This window comes from Oreochromis aureus, linkage group 23 (assembly GCF_013358895.1).
Source record: "Oreochromis aureus strain Israel breed Guangdong linkage group 23, ZZ_aureus, whole genome shotgun sequence".
Lineage (NCBI taxonomy): Eukaryota > Metazoa > Chordata > Actinopteri > Cichliformes > Cichlidae > Oreochromis > Oreochromis aureus.
In genome coordinates this window covers 17,145,237-17,162,383 of record NC_052963.1, presented here as the reverse complement: position 1 = coordinate 17,162,383, position 17,147 = coordinate 17,145,237, and the positions used below count along the sequence as shown (strand labels likewise).

At 43.3% G+C, this 17,147-nt stretch overlaps 1 protein-coding gene across 1 annotated transcript in view; it reads right to left on the bottom strand.

Moving 5' to 3' along the window:
- LOC116327085 (TSC22 domain family protein 1-like) overlaps positions 1 to 16,207 on the bottom strand; it is a 28,896-nt gene extending 12,689 nt beyond the window's left edge. Inside the window, exon 1 of the mRNA XM_031748556.2 lies at positions 13,370 to 16,207. Within this exon, the coding sequence (XP_031604416.1) occupies positions 13,370 to 15,426 (2,057 nt within the window). The 5' untranslated portion in view covers positions 15,427 to 16,207. The remainder of the gene's footprint in view (positions 1 to 13,369) is intronic.
- Positions 16,208 to 17,147: the final 940 nt, after the last annotated feature.

Sequence of the window (17,147 nt, the reverse complement as noted above, 5' to 3'; positions counted from 1 at the left end):
TTTTTTAGCACCTGACGGCTCTTTTTTGCTTCTCATCCGTAAATACTCTGCATCTTTCACGTGATTCAGTTTATTTTGAAAAGTCTCAACAGGATCTTGAGCTTTATTGTGAAAGGTTTATGTGGAAAATAAACAAGCGGACATGAGGTGGTTTTACCGTCGTTGTTGCTAATGACAACGCATAAAAACAAGCGCTTGTCCGTCTGTAGTGGGGTTATATTAAATATAAGAGAAAGAGAGAACTTTAGGAAATTAATATAGCCACTACAGTGACCATCAAAATAATGAAAAAATATTGCCGTAAACAGTTTATTTTGCGACACCATAAAACAAACAATAGCGTAAAATGAAACGATAGACGTTTTTATATCGTCATCCGATATATATCGTTATATCGAACAGCCCTAGCCAGTGCTCTGAAATGGAGCCATCAACCTTTGAATGCTGAAAAAGCACAGTGTATCCAGAAAACACATTATATGCCGCAATAAAAACACTGCCCAAGTGTCCCCTTTCCCCACTACCTTTCAGTGGCAGCAAACAGGTTGTCAGAGGAGTCCAAGATGATGATCAAGTTTAACATTGTCTACAATATTGCCAAAGAGTGTCAAAGCACTTTAAGCAAAGCACTTTTTCAGTAACTTGTCTTTCTTGTAGAACTGTGCTCCAAATAAAGAACTTTGTGTTGACAAGATTGCTGGTTAATCATTTACAAATCAATATTGTATACATTAAAAAAACAAAAAACAAAACTGTGGTGTTAAGTGATGTGGTTGAAAAATTTGGGTGCGCCTAACTTTTGCACTGGTGCACCTAAGAAAAAAAGTTAGGCGCACCAGTGCAACCACGGCAAAAAGTTAGACTAGAGCCCTGAACACTTGAGCTATAGCGTGCGTGTGTGTTTTATCAAAACCAATCTAAATGTATAAAAATATGAGAGGGTTTGATAGCAGAGGACGTGACAGAGCAGCTGGAGAACAGCAGCATTCAGAAAAGCTCAACAAAGTGAATTATTCACACACTTTGGTATTCAGCTTATCCCTCAGTAAGATTCCTCTGCTTCCATCTTTTTCCTTACATGCCTCTCTTTATCTCTCCCGTCCTCCATGCTGCACGTCGCCCACCTCCTTCCACATCACTTCTTTTCGAGTATTTGGTAGGCGTGAGCTCGTGTGTGTCTCCCTGGGCATGTGCATCATGTTTGTGTGTGCGTCTGACGCCATGTATGCAGACTGGCAGAATCCGGTTTGGGAGGCTTTAACTCTGTCCTTTACTCAGCAACAGATGACATCAGATAATTTTTCCAAATGTGGAAAAAACAAAGGTGTGTTTGAACTGAATTTGGAATGGCAATGGAGTCATTTTAGTATTTTGAAGAGTGGAACACCTGACTGGGCAGAGGTAGCGATGAAAGCCACCGTTCTACCCGTCTGCAGCAGAGGATAATTTGCCTTGATCTATGCCCAAACACAGACAAAACTCCAATAAGTCTCATGGCATCAGACCTTCAGGGTTGAAGCTCAGTGAAGCGAAAGAGAATCGCTCACTGCCGTGCACGCAATGCCTTACATAACCAGCCTCAGTGCCATATGGTCCAGGAAAGGGAGGGAAGACAGCAAGATGTAGACTGAGCGACTAGTTAGTGATGGTGCAGATGTGGCCTCTTCTCCTCATAAAAAAAGAGATATCATTATCATCATCTGCCATTTATGGCAGATGATGATACAGGCAATTTCAATTGCCTGTATTTGTATAGCGCTTTACTAGTCCCTAAGGACCCCAAAGCACTTTACACATCCAGTCATCCACCCATTCACACACACATTCACACACTGGTGATGGCAAGCTACATTGTAGCCACAGCCACCCTGGGGCGCACTGACAGAGGCGAGGCTGCCGGACACTGGTGCCACCGGGTAGGCCACCACCACCAGTAGGCAACGGGTGAAGTGTCTTGCTCGAGGACACAACGACCAAGACTGTCCAAGCCGGGGCTCAAACCGGCAACCTTCCGATTACAAGGCGAACTCCCAACTCTTGAGCCACGATCGCCCCATAAAGCTGGGAGGAGCAAGTGCAACAATAAATAATTGCCAAAAAAGGAGACAACAATCAGAAACAGCCAAGGGAGGAGACTGTAAGACTGAATGTGATACAGATAACTGTAATCTACAGATTTTACCTCCTTGAATGAGATTATGCGATTAGCTCGTTTTTTGTGTTTGTGGGCAATAGGTGGCCTCGGTCACACAAGCCTACCAGTCAGAAAACCCCTGACAGTCACTAGGGCGAAAAAAGGTGTATTCTTCAACTGGTTGGAAATGTTTGCTAATTAAAATCAGCTGCCAAGAGGGTGCCGCACCAAAAGCCTCCCTGTGATTACTAGTCGTAACTTAAAGTTGTAACTAACATGCTTCAAATGGCATGACTAATGTTAATGGTAAAAGTTTGTTTCCAGTTTGTGTCGCACTCTTCGACATAAAGTTACATAAAGTTTCATTTATGTAGCGCCAACTCACAACACAAGGTGCTTTATAGCGTAAAAATCCTACAATAATACAAAAAACACCAACAATCAAATGGCTCACTATGAGCAAGCACTTGGCAACAGTGGGAAGGAAAAACTCCCTTTTAACAGGAAAAAACCTCCAGCAGGACCAGGCTCAGGGAGGGGCGGCCATCTGGTGTGATCGGTTAGAGGTGAAGGGAGGAAGACAGGAAAAAAGACACACAGTGGAAGAGAGCCAGAGATTACTAATAACTAATGATTAAGACTTTGCAAGCATTTAGCAAGCAGTTCCAGACACAAGTTGGTGTCTTCAATGCAAACTAGGACATAGCAAGGTTTTTGACCATTGACCAGCGGTTGCCAGGGGATCACTGACTTGTTGATAGGCCTCTATGACTATCCATTCATATTACTGGAGGTGGGACTACGCGCAAACTTAGAAGTGATCTTATAAACTTGTCAATCCAGATTCTATACCACTGGACACAGGTTTAAGAAGAAAAATTTTTTTTTGCAATAAATCTTACCCGCATCAAACAAATAGAAATAAGGAAAATATGGGAGATGTCACTTTAATGTTTTAAAAATTTCACAAATTACGTTGAATGACAAGACTCGATGAAGGAATTTAGGCATCACTCTTGCAATCATGTGGTCGATAGAATGTCTGTAAATTTAGTTACACAGTGTAGTTCCCAACAAACGGAACCCAAATTGAACAATTAAATAATCGATTGTCAATCACCAGTTCACCACTTAAGCTTGTGAAGGTAGGAGGTCTATAACAACGCCTGTGATTCTAGGAGGTGTTGCAATATCTTTTTGTTAAACACCTTGAATTTCAAGCCCACTGCGGTGGTTGAGTATACAAGAAATACCTGAAATTATGCCAGTGTTTAAATATTTATGAGCCTGACTATATTTCTGTAGTACTGAAAAGCTTTTCCAAGCACCCAGAATGATGCTGGCCCTTCCCCTGCACACTTTACTCACTATAATCCATGGGTTAAAATGATTATACATCCAAATATTGCACAACCTTGGACACAATTACAATATAGAGGAAGTTATGTTGCCAAGCCTCGGTCACATGGGTAAGTGTTTTGTTTTAAGTTCGAGCACTGGGTGGAAACACAGTGAGCTTGCTTGTCACTACAGTAACAGTGAAGATCTTCTCACCAGCAGTTGAGAAACTTTGCTTGCATCTCTCTGCGGTCAGCAGGCATCACGTAGTGAACTTAATGTGTTTGAACAGTGAGAACCGCAGAGGCTTCATACACAATTACGATTTTACCGCTTCACTTTCAGGGGGAAATGCTTTTCTTGGACGGGTGCTACAATGCTCATGTTCTTGTCATGTGAGAGTGAAAGATGTTCAAAAACAGACCAGAGAAACTGGAAAGGAGAAGCTCAGGAGAGCAGGTGTAGGGTAATGATTGCACAGAGTCCCCCTGAAGAAACACAGCCACGGGTTCACCCTGAAGTTTATTTTGGGACAGAAACTCCTCAGCACTGAAACTGAAACCGCAATACAAACATCGCCAATATTATATTCCACATTACTATTACCAAAACACCCATGTAGAGCTGTCTTAAAGCATGCTAGTCTGTAATCAATGAACTAGAAATGCATAACAATAACGGAGTTTATTTTGTGTTAATGATCCAATCAATGTCAAGTGATCAGATTGTGATTACCCCCCCCATAAAAAATAAGCCTAATTTCTATACTTTCTTACTATTACTTTTTCACTATAACACACAGAATCTATTTGCCGGTTTGTTTTTTTTGTATTTGAACAACCAACATTGGCACAGAGGTACAGCTTAGTTCTCTAAAGGTTGTTATCTATATCAAATATTATGATGCCATCACATTACCTGGCAACCAGCTATCAAAAGGCTGAAAAGGCCCCATTTTAGCCTTGATGCTGCTACAACACCTTATCAAAGCATACTAATGTTCCAATTTCACAATGACAATGACCTCTCATGTATAACCACAAAGGTTACACACCAATCTGGCAACAGGCTAAAATGACCCACTTTTAGCATATAAACCAAATCCAACACCATGTCTTTAGTCTCTCAGTGTGATTTAGTGTGTCAGTTTACCAACAGCACAAACAGGCCAAACAATAAGGCAGCATGGTCATGTGCTAGTATCCAATAATCTAGAATCATGTCTGTGGTTATACTCATTTATTTAGTGTTGATGAGTTAAAAAAAATTAAAAACAATAATTAATTATAGATAAATAGTTATTAACATAGTAATCAAGCATGTGCCACAGAGGTTTTCCTGCTTGGGCCTCTTGTCTCAGACATTTTCATACATTAGCTATACAAACACTGGATTTATATACCCATTAATATACTGTTTGCTATATGATAGAGGGGCTTTTACAAAAAATTTTTTTAAAGCCAATATGACCGGCTCACAAAATAATAACTAAGGACAGTCAGAAATCCTGTGTACATCTAGAGGGATATATTTGAGGCTTTGTAAACATGTACTGATTAGTTACGCTCCTTACAGAGTTTACTTTGTGAAGCTGTAAGGATCAGCCTTTCAAATAATTAAAAAAGCCAGGCGTTATGACCATACTACGCCATGATTTTCAAAGTTCCACATTTTGAAATGTTTTGTTTCAGATGGTTTTCACTACTCAGAGACTTTGTCATTTCATGCACATCAGTCCCACGCACCTGCTGTTCAAACATTCTGTTTGTGAAGGTCAGCCAATCAGAAGAAGGGTGGAATAAAGGAAAAGGAATTAAGTTAATAAGGATTTTTTTTCCATAACAGGTATCTTTAAAAGGAAATTCCAAGATGCAGCATTGGGCTATAGACGATGAATTCAGAAATGCGCCATGTGCTTTGGGTTGTCAGAAGAATAGTTTAAAGTCATTTTGGACGGTTTAGTAGAGAAGAGTTTAGTGGAGATCAGCTTTAATTAAACTTAAAGAATGTAGTCTGAGCTAGGGCTGCACGATTAATCGTTAGAAAATCGCGATCTCAATTCATACTTATGTGCGATCTCATTTCCAAATGACAACGATTTAAAAAAAAAAAAGACAACAATGACGATTGTACCGCATTTTGATCCGGGACGTAATCTGCATGAAAACAAGCGCTCACTCTTCCTGCTCAACAAATGACAAGGGCGGAGCCTTATACCACGTGATACAGAAGCTGTGCCGTGTGATGCTTAAATTGGCAAGGAAAAAACAACGGAGAACACGTCAGGGATGACGAGAAAGTGACAGGAGAAAATCCGTCCCGGTCAACCACCCAAACATCAACAACGGGAACCTTATACAGCGCTTCCCTATACACGTCGAACTCCCGCAGGCACAAAGAAATTACGGAGGCTATTACTTATCACCTGACCAAAGATATGGCTCCCATCAACACTGTGCAAAACGAGGGATTTAGGAAAATGATCAACACCCTAGACAAACGCTACACAGTGCCGTCCCACAAGTATTTTTCTATTCTTGCACTACCTGCTCTATACACGCAGTGTCGAGCAATGGTGGAGACGGAATTTCAAGCAGTACAACATTTTGCGGCAACGACAAAATGTGAGACATTTATTGTTTTTATGTTTATTGTTTTTATGTTCAGTCTCAACTGTTACAAAGTTGATGTGCAGTTAATAAGTGCAATAAATATTTATATTGGAAAAGAAAATCGTGAGAGAATCGTGATCTCAATTCTAAGCAAAAGAAATCGTGATTCTCATTTTATGCAAAATCGTGCAGCCCTAGTCTGAGCATGTGGAAACTTTAAAGTAGATCCTCTTTACACCTGGAAAAACAAAACTTTCAGTAGTACAAGCAGTCTCCCACTTCCTACCTACGCTGAGGATATGAGGTTACTATATGCTCAGTTACCTACCATAAATGCATGGATTCATGTTCAATATCATCACATTTCTACCTCTTAGGTCAGTGTGAGAAAAGCCAGAGGATATAACAAAAAAAGAAAAAAAAGAAAGAAAATAACACCACATTTATTGTGACACAGCCAGTTAAAATCATAAATGCACCTCCTCCTCCCTGCTTATCTTTTCCCTTCAGTACAAAAGCCTGGAGGAAAACAGCAGCTCACTCATTCCAATAAACTCCCTCTCCTGTAAACAGCTACAACTTCCCACATACACGCACCATAAACCATGCCAGCAGCTCAAGCCATAAACACGCTTCTACATGCATGGACCCACATTATGATCTCACTGGTGTGGGACTTTCTTTAGGAGCATGCAGCTCTGCATGAAGGCACAAGGCGGAGAAACGTGACACTCGTCTGCCCTAAAACCCCAACGCATGCTGCCCAAAACAGAACCCGTCAGAGCCAGCGGACACTCTGATCTTGATCACAGGACACGCACACACACACACACGCACACGCACACACACGCACGCGCGCGCGCGCGCACGCACACGCGCGCACACACAAAGATGCACTTTGAGACTGTGCTATCATCTCTGAAACATGACAAAAAATCAAATGCGCTTGTAGACAGCAGACATTTGCGTGCAAAAGAAAAGCATGTTCTAGCAGGTTACGCCACATATAAATCCACAATGACCTTGAAGTTAATGTGCAGAATGAAGGTTTGTCGCCACACAAAAAAATTACACTGTGCCATGACAAATTCATCTACTGACTTTCAAATGCAACTATATACAAAATGTTTCTACACTGAGGCAGAGGGATGCATATTTATGCCACAAGTTGATGCAAATATGCTTATAGGAGCAAATCCATCCCAGAAATAACCTCCAGTGCATTTCAAACCCTTCCCAGGGATAACTCATAACAACCCCTGCATGCAGCAACCGTCCAAACAGTTATTACATGCCGATTTCTGACAGCAAGCACAGAGAAGCTCCAAAACTGCTCATTTTGTTTGTGCACCGCATGCAGGAGGGATGCGTCTACTTAGCTGTAAGGCATATTTTAGGTCAGTGACTCTAAAAGCATATTATGGTTACATAAACAACCACGTTTCAAAGCTGTGATCATTTATGAGCCCACACTGCCACCTTGTGGTTCAGCAGCAGCACAACAGAGCAGACCAACAGCTGAGTCGACGTCTCTACTGAAGCGTGACGTGATGCAAAAACTAATTACCGGAGAAACGACTTAACGGCCCTCAGGTGTGACTTATTGCTCATGACAGGAGATGCCGCCCAGTAAACCTGAATCAGAGCTAAACTGTCCATCTCTGGAGGAACCACAAAACAGGAATGACAACTCAAACAAAGGGAAACCTGCTGAGCTCTTGCGGCAGTTCACAGTTCAAATAATACACCTGTGATGAGAGTGCTTGGAGAGGTGCCTGCAGGAAAGGCTTTAAGCTGGCCAACTCCAGACAAATTCTGCTGCAGGATTTCACAAGACTTCACAGACATATCTGTATAGAGGGAACAACTTGTGCTTTTGAACTCATTGAGTTTGACCTCATGAAAGACTTTGTGTTCTCTCAAAGAAATGACCCCAAATACCATTGAAACCATTTGATTCCACTTGCAAAACAAAGCCATCTTTTGCCAGAAAACATCTGTGATTTCATATGTTTCTCTAATCAAAGCAAACATTTCCTGTGGGAAAAACTGAAGCTCGGTTTATCAAGAAAAGTGGTTCCCATGTGGAAACCATATGGATGAAATTTATATAATTATATTAGCGCACATCAAAAGGTTCTGACTGATAGTAAGAAGAACAATAAAACGTGTGTAGGGGGGGGCAAAAAATGTGATTATTTCCTTATGCATTTTACTGGGGTGGGTATCATTCTGATTTTATTGATTTACTCAATGACACTTATCAATACTATTATCAGTGCTGCTGTGTATGTGGGTGTAAAACAATGACATAAGAGTAGTTAATACTAGCTTTGACAGACCTTGTTACCAATGAAACTTTCCATCTTTACCTCTGCTGCCAGCATCTGAGGCATCTCTCCTGTTGAAAATATTTACAGCTGTGAGCAATTCATTATCATAGGGTGTATTATCTGAAATGATCAGGAAAGCTTTAAGCAGGCCAACCTGTGAGGAGCTTGCTGGTGTTAACCTGCTTAACTAAAACCACCTCTTCATGCGCACTGTCATTAAACTGCATTCTCATTAAATGCTATGAAATTAGCTGCTGCTTTCTAACGGTCAGTACTTTGGTATTGGCAAAACTTCTACCATAACCAATTAAATACTGGCTCTCAGTGCCATTGAGGCTTTACTACCCTTTTTCAATGAAATCCAAATGCTTGGCAGTCAAACTACAAAACAATGTCACTAATATAAAGCTGCGAGTGCGCACGTTTTACAGGCAGTAAATCACTCGATTGAGAATTAAGTCATAAAGAAATATCCCCATAATATTTGCTGCAAGCAAACTGAAAGCTCAGGTAACTTTGACATTCAGTCAGCTGAAACCCTAAAATAAGTACATGACAGATATTTACATATCAGCACTGTATATAAAGGAAGTATTTCTGCATTCATGTTGTGCAAATGATATAAATTTACACAGGCAAGCATGCACACGCTGAATCAAAACTACCATCCTTTGGTACCCATCCATAAGCTAACAATTAACTACCAGTGCAGATAACGCACCACCTCAAATAAAGAGATATAACACTATCAGCAGAAACTATAGTGAAAGCTACCATTTTGTGGCTTCAATTAACTTTAGCAAATGCTACCGTATTGCTATACAAAGCTGAAGAGGCACCTGGAAGCCAAACATCCTTTCTAAGAGAAACCTGGTCAATCTCACAAAAAGCTGGATCTGAATGCTTGTTGAAGTTGAGGAGAAGTGTCTGATGAGGTGATGGAGGAAAGTTATGTGCTGGTGGAGCTTACTCCAAAGCTTTCATCTGATGGGAATGTAAAAGGAACTGAGCACATTTCACATGGCAGAGATCTTTTTTTTGGGTGGCATGCCCTCCTCAGAAAATGAGGACCACCCCACACATTAAAAATTTTAATCAGTGTTAATTCCCATCACAGTTTTTGACAATTAACTTTTTTTCCCCATGTGATAAACAAGACAAACTGAATAAAAACTACCCCTCAGCGTTCTTGTAGACAAATCTATGGTATCAATTACAAAATCCGATCAGAAGTCTGCTCCAAGTCTCTCCGTGTGCAGTAAGGTTAAATGTGAGCTTTGTATCTCCCCCCGAGAAACTTTCCAAAATCAAAACACAATTACACAGCCCTGAATTCACATCACATTTGTCACCTGGTTGTTTGCCCAGTTTGAGAACCACTGGCATTGAGGCCATCTGCCACAGGTGTGTCTGTCGGTTTGCCTTAACCACAAAAAAAATGCAAAAGTCACTCACCTGAAGCACACTGCTCCAACAGGTACAACTGGCATGAAACCATAAATGCTACTGAACAGCCTGAAGGAAGCAGTAGGTGGAAAAGACAAGACCTCAAAAGGTTTCATTTAGGAACTAGTATCACTGAAAGCTTTACATCCAACACCCAGATGCAAAAATAGAATAAAACATTCCTGGACACCTGAGAGTCTGATACTGTCAGGTTTAAGTTTCTATTTTACTCTTTAATTTGTTGTCTCAGCTTGTTTGTGGTAGTCATGGTGCAAAAATGTGTGTTGCACTATGACTGTTTTAAAGATTAATACCATTGCCATTAACAGAACAGTATTAGGGGGTTTTTTTTCGTAACATTTGCTTTTTCCAGGTAAAGTTGAAAAAACAAAAACAAAAAACAGCATATTACTTGCGTTGGACTTGTTAAACCTTCTCCTGGTAACTGTGGGAGTGCTCAGCTGGATTTCCCTGAAATAAAAGGGCACCCAGAGCAACTTCTCTTTGATGCCAGCTACAGTCATGTTTAATCTTAGCCGTCGGGGACTTCCTCTGCTTTGTCAAAGCTTAGCTATGAATGACAAGTCAGTTAAAAGCAGGTGTGCCAATATTAGCAAACATGAATCATGAGACCGAGCCAGTATAACTACAAATACAGTTTGACAGGTTGCTTATTATCTCTATGACCTGAAAAGGTTTTAAGAAGCCGGACATCTCAAGTTCATATGGCCCTTTTCTGCTGAAATATCTAAAAGGGAGTCATTTAAACACGAAGGAAGAGCTACACTCTGATGCTCATGAATCAGATAAGATCAAGACTCTTAAAAATGATCAATAACAATAGTGGAATTTATCCAGCACTGAAGAAATGTTTTAACTGCTGCCAAGGATTTGGACTTCATTGAAAAGGGTTGTAAAACACAGAAGAAAGCTTCAAGCTGAGACACAATGCTGCTAATCTAAAGCTGAAAAAAAGAAGCTGTGTAAAAGTTTACAGGCCATAAATCACTAGATCACACCTCTAGCTTTTACAGCTGAGGATGAAGTCGTATGGGTAAATATCCATGCAAAATGTGCAAGCAAACCGAAAGCTCAGGTAACTTTGACATTCAGTCAGCTGAAAGGCTAAAAGAGCACATGACAGATATTTACATAACGGCATCATACATAAAGGAAGTAAAAGGAATACATTTGCACAGGAGACCATGTGCACTCTGAGTTGAAACTACCTGCAGAGGTTTAAAAGGAGACTGCTCCTAAGGTCAGTTTCTCTGCAGATTCGCACTTCTACACAGTGTTGTTGACAGAAATGGAGAAACATGTGTGGAGGACACAGACGGCAGGTGCACGGTCACCTAGAAGTGTGTTTGTGTGAGAAGGTCATGAGTGTTTTCCTTCCACTCTGAAATCCCAAAGTCCAATTACAGCAGACTGACATTCTGCCCTAGGGAGGAGGACCCTGGTCTTGCTGTGATATTACTAATTAACATCACAGGGGCAGATATAAAAAACGAGAGCAGGATCCTTTGCAGACACACCCTTGCGTCTTTGTTTCAGAACTTGGCAGCGTCCGTGTCCGCAGCTGTGCTAGATCAAGCGTTTTCGACCTCCTGACAGCTGCAACGTGACAGCTTTTAAAGACCCAATCTGGACTCTGACACACAGCAGCAATGATATTGAGTGTGAACAGGGCTGATTGGGCTCAACAGGAAACCGATCACCCAGGATAACGAATTAGTGTCAATTCAGAGGTGGAAGTGGAAAGAGACCTCTGAAACTCTTTGGAAAATATTTTTCCTCAGCGATACCCACTGACATGTTTACAATAAGCAAACAGCCACAGACAACAATTTCCACCCTATTTTTTGTGAAAAGCTACATCTACAACGGGATGTGTACAAATGTTAGTTAAATGTTAGTCATCATTAAGGTAACAACCTGTAGAGAAGAAAGAAGCATCTTAAGAGTGGAAAGACAATAAAAGCCCTAGTGTCTAAGAGAAGAGAGATCACCTCAGACAGCTGGCATGATGCACTGACGCTTTCACAAAGAAAGGAAACAGAAAGAAAAGAGACGGTGACAGAGGGGGTGGAAAGAAAGCTGTGACAGTAACAGAAACACACAGCCTGATCGCAGCATGACAGGACAATGACTATAAACAAAGATGATACACACACAGACACACACACACAGAGCAAGACTGTCTGCTGCTGCAGGACAGTGGCTGATTCATGGCAAGAAAAGAAGCTGACTGACAAACAGATAGATGGAAACGCACTTGCACACAGCCTTAATGGAGTGCCACGAACTGCTGACAAAAGCCTTCACAAGCGAACACTGTCCTGCTCTGTCTGTGGCTCAGCGTTACTGAGATTACGTCAACATTAAGCCAGCAATCATTTGTTTCTCTGTTTCTTAAACTCGAATGCCAAGAAGACGACTGGAATCATGGTGTGATAACTGAATTCAGCTTTAAATATTCTCTCTTTTGCTGCTGACAATTTGGAAGCAAAAAAAAAAAAAAAAATTATCTACTTGTTGCCAACAGCTGGTTACAAAAACACCACAACATCCACAGAATATGTTGTGCTTTTCTCCTAGAGGTGTTCAGTGGAGGCTGGTGGCAGTCAGTCAAATACCCTCTACACTCTGGGGGGGGTTTAACTGTACTCACAACATGGATCTCTTGCTTAACCAGCTCACAGGGCAGCACTATGGTAACAGGAGACCGCTTCCATGACACTGTTCTGTTTCTCTCTGTCGCCACAGTGTTTAGATTTATGCAACACAACTTTACAATGTAGACGCTAACATTTCCACACCATCTTCAAATGGGTCATGGGAAGTCCCCCCTGGAAAGCAACTTCATTTAAACCAAGCTTGCTTCTTTTTTTTCTTTTTTTTTTTTAAACTACTAACTATAGAAAATGAGCATTTGGTTTGTCTGCATATAAATAAACTGCTGCACAGTTCTCCCCAAGGTGGCACATATCAACAGACCTGGTGTCTAATAAAAGATTAAACCTAAGGGGAGAGTGAAGGGAAAGGCAACTCAGACTAAAAAAATGGGACAAGTGTCCAGTAGATGGTGGTGGATGGAAATGGGGGGGGTGGGGGGATGAACAGGCTACGGCATCTGCTGAGTCACAAGCACCCTCAGTGAGTCAGCAGCTCCGCAGCCACTGATGTTTTACAGCAGCAGTGTCCAGTAGGCTTTTTTTTCCTGATGTCTGGTGTGCTGATGGCTGTCAGGGGGACCTCGAGGGACAAAGGATCAAGCACATGTGACACTGAACTTCTAGTTCTGATTTAAACAACAAGACCAGAGTGTGTACCACTGATGTGCAAAAAAAAAAAAAAAAAATTACAGGAATGGGAAAGACTTCTTTTGTTTGCACCTCAGCTTTGCCTACAATGTACCAAGAATAGCCTTTTGTTTAATTAAAGACCTTCACAGTTTACATTAGAATCAAACAGTTTAGGTAGCACAAGCCATTCATCCTCACCTGTCCTCCTCTCCTTCACCATGATGAGTTCTCAGGCCTGCAGCCACCATGAAGGCACTGGCCTCAGCTGACATCCCCATGTGGGCCAGAGTTCCAGCAGCGCCGCCAGCTTCTGCGACGCCATCTCCACCTGCTGCAGCCCCCAGCCTGGGCAGCCCGAGCAGACCTTGGTGCTGGAGCAGAAGCTTCTGGGCATCCTCCAGCTGGGACGCTGTTATGGCACTCCCCCCAGCAGGAACGTGGGTGAAGGTCGTGCCTGGCGTGAGGATGGGCTGAAGATCAGCTTGCAGCGCAGTCAGAGGCATGTAGGAGGTCCCATGGGTGGGTGCTATGGGGATGGTGCCAGCAGAAGGGGGTTGGATTTGTGGCTGTGGATGAGGCTGGGGTTGAGGTGGAGCTGAGAGGGTCTGGGGCTGTCCTGCGGCAATGGTTGCTGTAGCAGATGGGGCAACCTGACCATGATGGGGCAGCTGCTGGGTAATGCTTACAGGCTGCTGCACCGTGACCCCTGGCAGTGGCGTCACAGAGACTATAGTCGTGGCATGCGGCAATGGAGGTTGGACTTGTGTCTGGAAAGGTGCGGTGGGCTGAATAAAGTCTGGCTGTCTGACCCCCGTTTGGAGCTGAGGTGCAGGATACCCTCCCTGTGGCTGAGGCTGGTGAGGATCCACAGAATAGGGCACCTGCTGGGGTTTTACTAGTGGAGGCTGGCTTACACCAACCTGTGGTGTCACCTGTGGTGATGCTGGAGGGATACTGACAGGAACTGCTGGCTTCCCTACAACAACCTCCTGAGGTGAAACATAGGTTACAGGTGTGGTTTGTGCCAGTCCCTGCAGTGGACTCTGCATGGCTTGTGGACTAGTGAAGTCCTGGCTTGGTGGCTGATAGGGCTGCACGGTGTGAGGCGGCTGTATGGTAGCTACACCTGGACTGATGCCAGCATTACCTGCTTCAGGGTCTGCAACCACCTCTGCACCTTTTGCTGCCTCCGCCGTAGAAGGATGAGGAACTTCCTTTTCGTAATACTCTGTGCAAGTCCATCTCCCTTTGCGGAACGGCTCCGAGTTCGTGTCTAATTTGACCACCCTGAAGCGAGAGCCGGTGGCTGTCTGAGTTTGGGTGTGGTGAGCCTGAGTGCTGGGAGGAGGAGGAGCAGCAGCAGCAGATGGACCAGTTCCTCCACCAACAGGAGCCACCTGCCCACCGATGTTAGTGTTATCAAAACCTGGAGCAGCAGCAACAGCAGACACAGTAGAAATGTTCACACTGCCTTGTACAAGTGGATCAGTGGCTGCCCCACCAACAACAGAGGCTGCAGGCTGGCTTGCCCCCCCTGCAGTTTTAGTGTTATTAAACACTGCTGGTGGCCTCTGAGGCTGGTTAAGACCAACTTTGGAAGCTATAGATGGGCTGGAGCTTGCCAAAGGAGCAATGGGAAGTGTTGGCAGTGATGCTTCACCTCCTCCTAAGCTGTCAGAGTGATGATGGTGGGCCTGGCTGTGCTGCTGAGGGTAGTACTGATTATGCACAGTCCCATTTACCATAGAGGGGTGATGCTGAGACCCCTGTGGGATAGAATGAGGCTGGAGAGGCTCATTGGGTGACACCAGTCCAGGCGTGTCGACTCCATGTAGGCTGTTCAAAGTCTCGTCAGAGGAGCTCCTCTCCGGCACACCCGTATCAGTGGCCTTTGACACGGACACATCCAGTATGTCAGAGGAGGACAGGTCCTCAGTGTGGGACTCATCCATGTCGTCGTAGCTCTCAGTATCGTCTGCCAAGCTGTTGTTGCCGCTCACGTTTATCTGAGCGGAAGTGACACTTGTGATCTGGAAGCCGCTTTTCTTCTTCACCTGAGCTCCAGCCACTTGGGACTGAGGCTGATGGTGGAGTCCAGGAGAGGAGGATCCAAGCTGGGTTGGACTGTCGTCCACTGCGCTGACACCGGCTGCGGAGGAGGCTGGGGGCGCCCCGCTGCTACCTCTCCTGTAGTGGTAAGCCGTTTTCCGGCTCCCGGTCCCGGACTGGTCTCCGGGGAAGTCTTGGTGGTGCATTTTTATGCTGAAAGAGTTTCTCGAGGCCAAAAAGCTGCGCTGCCTACTAGCTAGCTCAAATAACGAGCCATAAGTGAAAAAGTCATGTGATTAACGTGTCTTAAAAAAACAAAAACAAACACACACACACACACACACACACACATACAAGCCAACCGCTCCCAGCTGCAGTCAGACTAAAACCCAAGCTTACAGGCGGTGTTCCTCTTCCTAACTCTGCAGGAGCTAAGCTGCAGGATAATCAAAACAACACTATAATCGATTACAAAATAAATAAACAGAATGCGAAATCCAGCTAGCCGCTGGCTAGCTAAAGCTGCGCTGGGTCGATTAGATACGCTCCTCTGGAACTTCGTGTATCCTTTCACCCCCCCTCCCGATTATTACTGTATTTTTGAGGATATTGCTGCCACTTTAAGCACGGAGAAATAAGTCAAACCGAGAGCAAATTCAGCTGCACTCAACCGCTCCTCAACGCGAATCTGCAAGCCTCTTAGCTGGCCGGTGCGTGTCGCAGGAAATCAGCCGTCGCATCCATTCCTTCTCCCGGACGTCGAGTCTCCTTTTACACCTCCGAGACCGAAACATGAATCAGACACGCCTTCTGCTGTTAATGGACGACGGTGTTAAATAATATCCGTCTTTGTAGTGGTAAAAAAGTACTCGTTAAGTCCATCTCAGGTTGTCGTATCGCGTCCGTGTTTGCTGTCTCATTGCCGGTGAGCAGCAGCAGCAGCTAACGGGCTGTCAGTCTCAGAGGAGGGAGGAGGAACGCAAACATAGCCACTGCGCATGCGCATCCAGATCCATTTCTTCACACTAGTGCAACGTTCACGTTCGATTGTTGGAACGGATTTTCCCAAACACTAGAACACTGTCGCGTCATAGAACGGGTTTTGAGTTTAATAATGAATTGATTTTTTTGATGACCCAACTTCTGGACCATGGGTGTAACAGATTTGGCTTCTGGAATTTCAAAAACAGTAAAAACATCATATGTGACATAGGTAGAATATGTTTCACAAATTGTTGTAGGCACCTGAAAGGCAGCATCAGCCTAAGTGTTGTGTTTGTTTTTTTCTAGGAAGCCACTGTTTGAAAGAGCTACTAAACTGTTAAAATAAACAGCACTGACTGATGTCTTTAAGCCTGTTTCAAGCATGGGTCTTACCCCTGTTTTTATTTCCTTATTGTGAGTTATTACTTCAAACAATCAACTCTATACATATGCAAGCAATTTTTGAATTCTTTTTTTTATGGGCAGGGTTTCAAGCCCTTTATTGCTGACAACAGGCCATAACTATAATGCTGACACAAACTAACCACCTCATCAGATAGGATCACCTTGTTCTGCCTGTTGGGACCTATTCATCCAACAAGGATCCCCTTTTTCAGATATTGTACCTGCCTGCTGTGCATGCCTTCTAGCAATAGATTCTCATGTTTAACATACTGAATCAGGACTGCAGGTAGAATTAGTGCCATCTAATTAAAAGGAGATAAAAAGAGAAATTAAAGATCTGAGCAGGGCCTGTCAAATCTTTTCCAAGATGTCAGTACTACAGAGATCAAACACGTCATGTACACCTGGAGGGGAGGGTGTGCTCTGGGAAAGTTCCACTATGAAGTCCGTTTCCAAAGATTGCATAATATTGATGCCGCAGAAAGTAAACAGTGAGATGCAAGCCATGCTTTCTGTAAACGATCAACTGGATCATCAA